Raw genomic sequence first — 10825 nt, 5'->3', positions numbered from 1 at the left:
ATTAATATTCCCCGCTAAAACATTAAATACTCAAAACTCTCCCCTGAGAATACTAAAACCTCTCAATCGTGCCATCAGAATATAGTAATTTCTGACTAATTCGTTCCTAGTCACTCAACCGTCAGAAATTACGTTTTTTACTCATATTTATTTCTTATTCTTTGATTGTCAGGTGAAGCTAATTTTTCATGTAATCAAGTGTCATTCGTACAAGTTCGTACATGTTTGACTCATGCCCTCCATCCCCCCCCCCGGTGGATTGTGGTCCCAAAAGCTTGGACAAACTGCTGTGACTAACAAGGAAACGAGATTACTGATCCAAGAAAAGCGGTCCCCCTGCCTTACGATCCACAGTACAAATTTGTCATTTTTATGAAGATCTTTAACAATATTGATGGTTAAATTACACCACCTTAGTCAGATTGATTTTCAACGAAACATTTGCCGCACCTAAACTTCTGCATTATAAGAGGTTATTTTCTTTCTTGCAATTCGGTTACGTAGTGACTCATATTTTGATGAATTACTCTCAAATTTAGCAAGTTCTTATTTCCCTTTTTTCATTTAAGAGACCAAAATCATGCGAGTGTTGAATTATTTTCCATAGATTCAGGATGCCCTAAAATATGTTTGCTATGCACAGCGATGGTGACATGTCAATTTTTTTGTAGTTTTATTTCTTGGGTTTTATCGATTTTCTTGCAAGTTTTAAAAACAAAAGTATGACGTTTATGTTGACTTTTCTTGATGCAGTGTAAATGGATTCCTTATCATTGTGGAGACTAATGAAAGCGAGAGAAGAAGTAATAAGATAAAAGCTTCCAAGGAAAGAAAAACATTGTTAATGATCTGGTCAAATAAACTGTTCTTGATTGTCACAATTCTTTTTACTTCCTTTTTGTTTTGTTCTCAAAGATAATAGACATCGTCACACAAAGGCTCAAGAGCCCAAGGGGGGTGGGGAGGGAAGGGGATGCGCTTTAAGATATTCCTTTGTTATGAGGGATTGATTTCCATTTGCCTTCTTAGATTAGATCTTTATATTTCGATTGATATTGCTGGAAAATTAAGCTTTGTGAACCTATAATCATAAAGCGAAGGGGAGAAATGATGAAGAACAACGTGCAATGATAAGAGGAAATTTCAAACATCAGTAGAGAGGAGTTTGACTTCTCAAGAAAATCTAATGACCAGGCGTGGTCTTGTAAAGAGTAAAAACATCACTGAACAATTAAGTTGAATCAACAGATTATGGACTAACTAGTTTATAATCTGTCGATTATATACATGTCAGGACTCTCATTAACGTTCATATGTAACTAGTTATATCTTGAAAGTTCTCAAGTTTGTCGATTGATGAACCGACAAAGTGACAAGAACTTTATTGGCACGTTCTTCATGTTATCTAGTATCGCTCTTTGCGTGATCACAAGGCTCATGCTTTTTTGATGCTCAGTTAGTCTACACGTTATAACTAATTTTATGTTTTTGTTCGTATTAATTCATTGTTTACTTTGCGCTGAATTAATTGATTCACAAAGCTTATGCCCTGTGATTATTCAATAATTCAAACTTAATTACAAGGATTCTGTTTTGTTTAGACTCGATCAATCTTTAGAGAAAAACAAAAGTTGCTTTATGTTTCCTCTCAGTCACCTCAAACTTGATCATAAAGCTGGCTCTGTCCCTATTCCGTCCCACTACACTTAACACCTAACTGGATCACAAAGCTTACACTCTTATTGAACTAAATCGCTCCATATGAGATAAAATAAAATTGCGCTCTATTCCGTGACGTAACATTGCTCAAAAGATTCCCTGAATAGAAGAAAGATCATTTGTAGGTCCTCTCTTTATACCCATTTACCTATTTGGTGTCTTCTTTGACTTGATTTACTGTACCGAAGCCTCACGAGGGTCGTTATTTCCTCTACTAAACGTGTCATTTTGTCGCGGGGATGTCGCGCGAAACCTACAATTAATTCGAGTATTACGCGTGCTACAGATTGCCAACTTGAGTGTAACAGGAACAACAAATATTAAAATGTTAAATGTAGTCATCTGTTATCCAAAAGAATCTAAGAGCTTAAAAGCAATGTTTTTTAACTAAAAAAATGTCTCATGTTGCTTGTAGAACCGAAAGTCAACATTCTTCGTTCTGATGAACCAAGACTGAGTAAAATTTGTTGAATAAATTTCCGATAAAAATCAACCTTTTGGTTAGAACATCGTTTCAGCAGTGGATTATAAATAACTTATGCCTTAGTTCGACCAACTTTCTAGAACATACGAATTAAGTTCTCCGTGCAGATTTTTTGAACCAACCTTTAGATCAACTCAAGAGCCAACTTGTACAAAAAGCCAGACTTTGCCACAGATGACATATTTAATTGCCACTGCGGTTTCGTTTTTTTATTCTCTTTAATTTTCCAGTAGGTTTTGAGAAAACAGCATATTTTGTCTCGTTTTGACGAATAAGACAATTTCATCACAAGAATTGAAAAGTCTCACAGCTTTGTAAATTTTTCATTTATCTCCGAGTCGTGCTATTTTAGTTGACTCTCAACTTTAAAACAAAAACGAAAATATGTCAGTAGTCAAACCCATCCGTCGCGTATAATAGAACATGTCAAAAGACCCGTATACGTTCACTGACTTCTTTGTAGAGTAAGTGACTTTATTTTTGTATTTCTGGAGTAAACTTTCGCTTTTGGTTACTCCAAAAAACCACGTTTCATAAAATTTGTTCGTTTGTAAACTTGTTGTATCCAAAATCTGTGTTACAAAATAACTTCAAAGACGCATGAACTTCTTGCAAAATTCGTAGGTTGTCCTGTGCCAGTCCAGGTATGTATTGAAATGAAACGATATATTATATTCAATTCCAGTGGAAGCCGAGAAACTTGTGCGAATATTTCAAGGCTTAGTTATCTCAATAAAGATAATCAAAAAGTAATATATCGCCTTGGTAAACTTTGAAATATTACTCAGACATGACTAGGATAGAACTGTAGGAAAATCTCACCTCGTCCTTCTGGTATTAGGGAAAACAAATGAAAAAAAAACAGCCGTTATAATCCCAGCGAATAGCTACTGTGACGTTTACACTTTTAAGGACAAAATCAGGTAACTAAGAAAGCTGAAGTTTAATCTGCGTTCAAATTGGGCGCCTTCTTTGTTTATCTATGTGGTTGTTAGTAGTTGTCCGAGGGGGCCTGTAACCGGAATAGGAAAACCGCTTGGAAACGATCAATACAATCGCTTATTAAAATAGGTTTTGCAATTGCTGGTTTTTTAAAAACTAAGCTTCAAAACGTCGAAATAAATCGCATTCATTTCAATACATTTGAAAAAGTAATTTAATTAAATCTCCTTAATCATTCTGAGCTCCATATGACAGTATGCGGCCTTTACGTACATAGGCAGTTCGGAAAGCCGCAAAACTCTAAATCCCCTCGGTATCAACGAGCGCCTTTCGTTCAACTAATTTATTTTTATGTTTTCTCGTCACCATATTGCCACCAATAGCGTAGCTCAATTTTCTTCATATAAAAACAGTCACAACCCACAATTCCTCCATTCGCTCTGACGAAGGGTTAACGCTCAAGACTTCAACTTTTAAACTTTTTCCGGTGGCCAATTCACGTTATCAACTTACTTGTTAATACCAAACTACCCTGTTATAATCTCCAACCGACACAACACCAGTTTCTTTGGAAACTTACCCTTTATTTATCTGAAGAGTTATGCGTTATCAGGAATTGAACTTTGATTTTATTGGATTAAGGGCCCCGTCCAGGCCTCACTTCACGTCATATTTGACTACATGTGAAATTTTCATAGCAAAGTACTCATCATTTCTGCTGCATAGAAATTTTCATCATGTAGCAACTGTCTCGATTCAATTGTTTTCATTTTGTGCAAGTGAAGGATTAGCCGTATCTACAAGGATGAGTTTTTATATAGCAACTCACAACCAATTCAACGAATTTGACTTTGTACTTAATTGTACCTTCGTTGTATTCCGCTGAAGTTAAGTTCAGTAAAGGAGAGACATGTAATGAGTGAAGAATGTCTTATGAAAAGCGTGCGTGAATTATTTAGTTACTATCTTACGATTGCTCAATCAGAAGTCTAATCAGAAACTGCGTTGGAAGTTTCAAACAATTCGCAACGCTTTTTATAGCCGCCGTCAGGAATCTCCTGCTATACAAGGCTGTCATAGAAAATAATTTGTTGTTGACTGTTTTCCATCACCTAAATATCCATGCATCATACAATTTTCGATTACCCTGCAAAGACCTTCAGCCAAGGCTGGTTTTCGTGTGCTGCGAAGAAAGAAATCAAAGACGAGTAAAAACGATGAGTAAAGTTGGGGGATACACGAAATTTCCTGTAAGATGCATAGATACTTTTTTCATTCTTTCACAAATTTACCTTGCTGTCTGTTGATGTGACTTTATGATTTAGGTTTAACTAACAAACATGAAAATACTGACAGCCAGATATCAATTTATTGAGTTTCACTAGAATTTACTAAATCTACACTATAGACCGACAATGTAGGGAAAGTGATTGCTCTTTTCTGTAACTCATAGAGACATTTATTGGGAGCTTTTAGTCAATCCACCAGCAAAGAACGTTCTCAATATATTTCTAACTATTATTAAGCAGAATCATTCTTTCCAACTACGTGAAAATTACAGCGCTTTACTCCACTTTAAGTGACGAAGAGCACGAGAGCCTCCTGAAAAGACATTCCAGATGTTAGCAGAAAAACAAAAATATAACAAGTAAATAAGGTTTTGCGTTAATTTGAATGTGCCATCACCGACAGTCAGTGTCATGCGCAGCAACATTTAGAAGGTGAACGGGCAAAAACATTAAAGAAGCCGGGTCACACTGACTGTATCATTACTGAAAATCAATTTTGGTTTTGAGCTGATCGAGAAATGACTGCATACCTTTACATTGTTAAATGTGTATTCATTGACATAAAATGCACAAGAATATGAAGAGCTGACTTCACGACTGTTTCTCTACAAAATTATTACCCAGTCTTTATTACCCATATGTTATTATTTGACCAATTATCACTAACTTCTCACCTTGCCCGCTATTTAAAGTCTAAACATTCCTATCATTTGTATCTTCTTTATTCTATAGGCCAAAGTATTTTGTAGCTAACATTGTCCTCACCCTGGAGATAAACTATTATCTTGCCTCACCTTAATATTGTATGCTTTTAACGCGTAAGAATCTGATTGAATAAAGAGTTGGGAGAATTTGTTGTTCACTGTTTTCTATCACCTAAATATTCATGCATCATACAACTCAGAACGTGCGAGCCATGCTTAATTCTCCCCATCCCTTTCCCCCTGTCCCTTCCCCCTTCCCCCTCCCCCTACTCCATCCCTCCCCCCCGGGGGAGAAGGTTAGGTCAGTAAAAATTCACAAACTCACCTATTCTAGCAAATGTTGTTTGTGAATTTTAATTCTAACCTCAAATATAAACGCCTCTAGAACCACATGTTGCGCTGTTTGTCTTACAGTAACACGGCTTAATAATAAAATCTAAATAATGACCCAAAAAAATTAAAAACAATTGAGTTTAAAAACCAATATCAACTAGCGCTTCAAAACAGAATTACCACTACAAGCTAAGGAAAGTGCTGCCATGCATTTCAATGAAGAAATGTAATGATCACTTTACCGTGTCCAGCAGTATTATAACAACATTCATTTTGCTGATTTGTTCCTTTGTTGAAAGATCCTCCCCCTCCCCCACAGGAAAGATCTTTATTCGCACCTCCACTTCCCCCGGAGTACCCTCCACCGCCTCCAGGTATCTCACCAATAAAACGATAACCACCCCCACCTCCGAAACCACCCCGATATGCTCCCCCCTCTCCCCCGGCCAGAAATCCTTTACCTCCCTTTCCCCCTCCACCAGAAATCTTTGAGTCTTCTCCATTACTGTAAAAGCCGCCGCCGCCGCCACCACCGCCTACAATCAAGAAATTTAAAGTTTACATTAGCTACTGAAAAGATCATTGCTTTTTAGTAATTCTGAGAAAAATCCAAATTTGAGCGACCATTATCACCGCTTTGTTCGAAATACTGATGGATGCAAAAAAAATTCAGCAGTTATAAATAGGAAATTCTTCACCTACCAGAGTGCGGTTTATCAGTTTGTCCTCCATTTCCGTTGCTTCCTCCCGACAGGAATGGCGAGTTATACCCTGCATTCCCTGTTGTGTTTATGGACGCATCACATCCTGAATGTTGTTCTGTCATTTTAGCAACTCCTCCTCCACCTCCGGCTATGATCAAAGGCTTGTTGTCTCCTCTTACTACAAATGTACCTCCTCCGCCTGAGCCAGTTTTTTTGTTATTATACCCTTTTCCCCCTCTTTGACCAACAAGTATACGAATGATCTCATCTTTGGTTAACATAAAGTTTCCAATCATCCGCGCCCCTCTCCCTCCGTTGATGGCACTGTCCTCACTGTACCCCCCTGAGGCTCCTATTGTTTCTATTCTGTATTCACCAGTGTGCGGCACAGTCCACAGTTGAATACCGCTGGACACTGTAACTTGTCCGTCATGATCCTGACCTGTGTAGTGACTGCCAACTGAGTCCGGACCCTTTGTTCCACTCTTACCAACATTTGTAAAAACAGCTTTAAATCCTTCGTAAAACACATACAGTAAAGATAAAAGTTATGATACTAGTAATAACTTGTTATAATTACTTTTGGCTCTGCCAATACAGTAAAAACCCGCTTAAAAGAACAGGTGTTTGGGGGTTCAGGCTAATTTTGTTCTTATATATCAATAATAACAATAATTAAATATTTACTATGTAATGATACATAAAAGGAAACGTCAGAAGTTATCCCTATCGAGGACGCTCCTTGCATAAAATATAAAATAAATAGACCACAATGTAAAATTTAAGAATAATTGAGAAATTTCTTGACCCCCTGTTCCACCCTCACCAAGACTTGTAAAAACAACTGTAAATTCTTCTTAAAACACATGCAGTAAAAATAAAAGCTATGATGCTAGTAAGAAATTTTTACGATTACTTTTGGTTTTGCCAATACTGCTTTTACTCAGGGCCGCGGTTGTAAAGAACGCCGATAAACATCCATTTTTTAAATACTATTCGGACCAAAATGTCCGAATATGCCACCAAAAGCTGGTTTCATTTGAAGATAGAAGAATTGAAGTACGGCTCAAACAGCTCCTGCGACCGCAAGAATACCAAGGTTTCCATTTTCTTCAGGTTACGTTATTGACTCAGTCACTTACGACCAACTGAAATCCAAAATGTCAGAGGTGGAAATGCACCAAATGTAAAGCACAATTTCAGGCCACGGGGCGCTTTTTAAGGTGTTGGGAGGATGAGAGAAGTGAAGAACAGTAGCGGTAATGTTGCCCGAATGAAAATTGATACAGTTTGACTATTGGCTGAAATTGAATTTGAGAAAACCTCAGCGGCATACTTATGATGAAGAATTCTTCAGAGAAGGTAGTAAAGTATGCAAGCCAGGCTTTAAGAGAATCTTGAAAGATAAAGAAGAAGCGAAAGGGCGTCCCACGAAGTATATTGCTGTCGCTAACTGAAAACCGTTGTTTTCTGTTTCAAACTTTACACGTGATAAAGAAAAAGTTGGGGTACAACCAATACAGAATGAAAGTGATGAACCAGGTTCTAAAATGAACCATGAGCAGCAACACAGTTATTCATTTAAATCGTCTTTTGTATTTTGAATAGCTTGTGCTATCCTAGATCATTCCTCTCGCAAACTTCAAAGCCAGGGCTATCTATTGTGATGTTCTGAAACTTTCAAACTATTGAGATGCTAGCGATTGTATGGTGCTTATCCCTTTCAAATAAGTCTGCCCAATCACCTAAAAGAAATAAAGTTTAGGGGAGGAGCGTGCGAAACTTGTTACTTATCATTACACCATGTTTCTTTAATAAAACACACGCAAGAATTTCAGCATGCTCATTGGCTGAGAGCGCGTCAATTTATCCCAAACAGTGCAGAAAGTTAAAATGAAACTGATTGACAGGTAAGTTGCGTAAGGACAACGAAACAAAATGGCTGACAGGTACGGAGAAAGCAACAATGTTTTTATTCCGAGTTTCAAGGAGAATGCCAAAAATAAAAACATCCAACAAAGGACAAACAACTGGTCAAAAGTTTGGCTTCCAGAAACAGCTATGAAAGTTTACAGCGATCGCCCTGAATAAAATTATCAAGGAGTTAAACCAGCGCAACAGACGCAGAAGATTACGATCGTACGGGTTGGTTAATTTGGTTGGCCTTTCAAAAATATACTCGTGCTGATTTATCCCAGATTTCACTCGAAATCATGTGATTAGCTATACTAATGAAAGTAGAAGATTCCTTACCCTCACCACAGTCGTGGCCTTTAAATCCAGATCCATCAACACACAAACACTGATAGTCCTTGTCTGTAAACCCAGCTTGGCATGTTGCGTTATTCTTGCAAGGATTTTTCTTACAAGCATTCTTAGGAAGGAAAGGAAAAGAGAAATTTAAAATGATGTTTTGGCAGGCTAACAAATTCTTCCCGTGTGTTTGTCGTCCGCACTTGCAATGGTGTGCGTATGTCTCATGCATGCAGTTCCATTTTTTGGGCTATGTTTTGGACGTTTCTTGATTCCACCCGTCCGCCCTCGTGGTCCTCGAGTGTACTCTTAATTTGTTGTTCGCGAGCGCTTTTGTTGCACTCTTTCCACGCAAGGTTGTTGGTGATATACGCGGATATTCGCGTTACATTTATTCCCGTTGCGAGAGGGTATTTAAATTAGTAGGAGAGGTGGGGATATCCCTTGATTTCGTATCAGAGCTTTCCCGTACAAAGAGTATTACTTTTCCCTCATAGAATTCATCCTCACCTCTGCTCCGCGGTAAATGTAACTTTCGTTTTTCACCAGGTCTTCATCATGTTCAATAGTCGCGTTATTCAGATCACACTCGTGTTTTCCAGACAGCTTTTTTATCTCACAGAAGTTATAACTGATGCAATTAGGTTCCAGGTAGCATTGGAACATGCAGAGATCCTCGTTGACAACGTCGATAGTTCGAACCGTGTGATTCTCCAACCGGTAGCCAGGTTTAGGAAAAGTATTAAATTTTAAACTGCGGCAGTTACCTGGAAAATAATTTTGTAAAGTTGGAAAGTTGCTGTGCAGTATTGAGAACCTCTCTTCAACTCGAACTAAAGCAGTCTGTTTCTTCTAAACTATTGCTTCGGCTTTTGGCTTTGCGATTACTTTATTAACACCAGTCGAATGTTTATGATGTATCTTCCGACTGATCGATGCAGTTTTTATCTCCCTCTCGATGATCTTAGCTATTTTGATCGATTACCAAAGTCCAGTGGACTAATATTCGAGAAATATTATCAAACATTCATTTTAAAGTTATTTTTTTATGAAAAAAAGAAAAACCGTATGTTAGTGTGTAGAGTGGTATGTTGCTAGCACCAATCAGATCGTCGCATTTGAGTATTTACCTTGCACCAATCAGATTGCCGCATCAGGGTATGTTTCTCGCACTAATCATATCACAGCATTTGGATATCTTGCACCAATCACAGCGTTTAGGGGTATTTTATTTCAGTTTGCTTTTTGTGGAAAAATTACGTTAAATTTTTTTAGGCAACTAACTGTAGACGTATAACTTTAATTTATCTCTGTTAAAGGAACGGCAGTAAGTGTCGTCTCTTTCGCAACCGTTATTTGGTCTCATCACGCAACGTGCTCTCTCTCTCTCCAATGGGGAATAGATGGCCTTGTGTGACGAGACCAAACAACTGCTGCGAAATAGACAACAGTAAGTTTGGCACTGATGCATATAATTCTTGCTTAGAAGTATTTAAACAATAGAGAGAATAGGCCACAAAATACCTGTGTGAGTTCAGATAAATTAAGTTTTTATTTTCGTCCGTTTGAAGATAATGCACTTTTTCTGTTACAGAAATGAAAACATTAGGTACACAAAGAGCCCCATCTTAACCTCCTCAGCCAAAAAAATAACTCTTGTACGCCACGCATGCCTTTGTTTATTTAAGTCGGTGAAAAAGTTGAAATCTTTTATACGGATTGTCTTCTCTGTTTTTCTTCTCACACTTAGGAAACTTAGAACCGAATCGACTTTCAACAATCTCCGTTCTGATCAAACAGGATTGCACAAAATTTGTTTGGCAAATATTTTTTTCTTTATAGGAGTAACAATAAACGTATGCGTGTGTGTGTGTGCGTGTATGAAGAATAAAATTGTGCCCCACGCTAATTTGGAACTTCCTTTCTGTGAAGGCTACCTGCAATACACAAAGTCCTCCATTTAGATTTGGAAAATTTCAATCAACCTCAGCACCACCTCTATCTGGAACCAAATTTCACTAAACGCCAAGTTTTAGTACATAAGGTAGGTTTTGAGACACTTTCCACGAAAAGTTATTTTTCTCGTTGTGAAGATACAAAGGCCTGCCAGTGGTCATTTTATCCATAATGATTGCATGGGATCTAAAGATGTGATTACTGGTTCTAAAGTAAACTTTCGCTTCTGATTTGTTCGCCATCTTGTTGCTTTCAAATAATGATCAGGAGGCGCAGAATGAATTTAAACGATGTGTGAACTCCTCGTAAATGTGTAGGTTATTTCATGTTATCCAAAGGGAAAACTATTTGACTAAAGTAATTTATTATATCTAACACTTGAAGGAGTAGTTTGTATGAATATTTCAAGGTTTAGTTATATTAATAGACAAGGCTACCAAA

At 37.5% G+C, this 10825-nt stretch overlaps 1 protein-coding gene across 1 annotated transcript in view; it reads right to left on the bottom strand.

Moving 5' to 3' along the window:
• Nucleotides 1-5684: 5684 nt before the first annotated feature.
• Nucleotides 5685-10825, bottom strand: part of LOC136282835 (loricrin-like) — a 30717-nt gene continuing 25576 nt past the window's right edge. Inside the window, exons 6-9 of the mRNA XM_066170775.1 lie at nucleotides 8939-9195; nucleotides 8429-8549; nucleotides 6174-6692; nucleotides 5685-6007 (exon numbers count right to left, since the gene is read on the bottom strand). Coding sequence (XP_066026872.1) covers nucleotides 5685-6007; nucleotides 6174-6692; nucleotides 8429-8549; nucleotides 8939-9195 — 1220 coding nt within the window. The remainder of the gene's footprint in view (nucleotides 6008-6173; nucleotides 6693-8428; nucleotides 8550-8938; nucleotides 9196-10825) is intronic.

The sequence above is a fragment of the Pocillopora verrucosa genome, chromosome 8 (assembly GCF_036669915.1).
Source record: "Pocillopora verrucosa isolate sample1 chromosome 8, ASM3666991v2, whole genome shotgun sequence".
Lineage (NCBI taxonomy): Eukaryota > Metazoa > Cnidaria > Anthozoa > Scleractinia > Pocilloporidae > Pocillopora > Pocillopora verrucosa.
The sequence above is the reverse complement of the archived record's forward strand: the minus strand, read 5'-3'. Positions and strand labels throughout refer to the sequence as shown.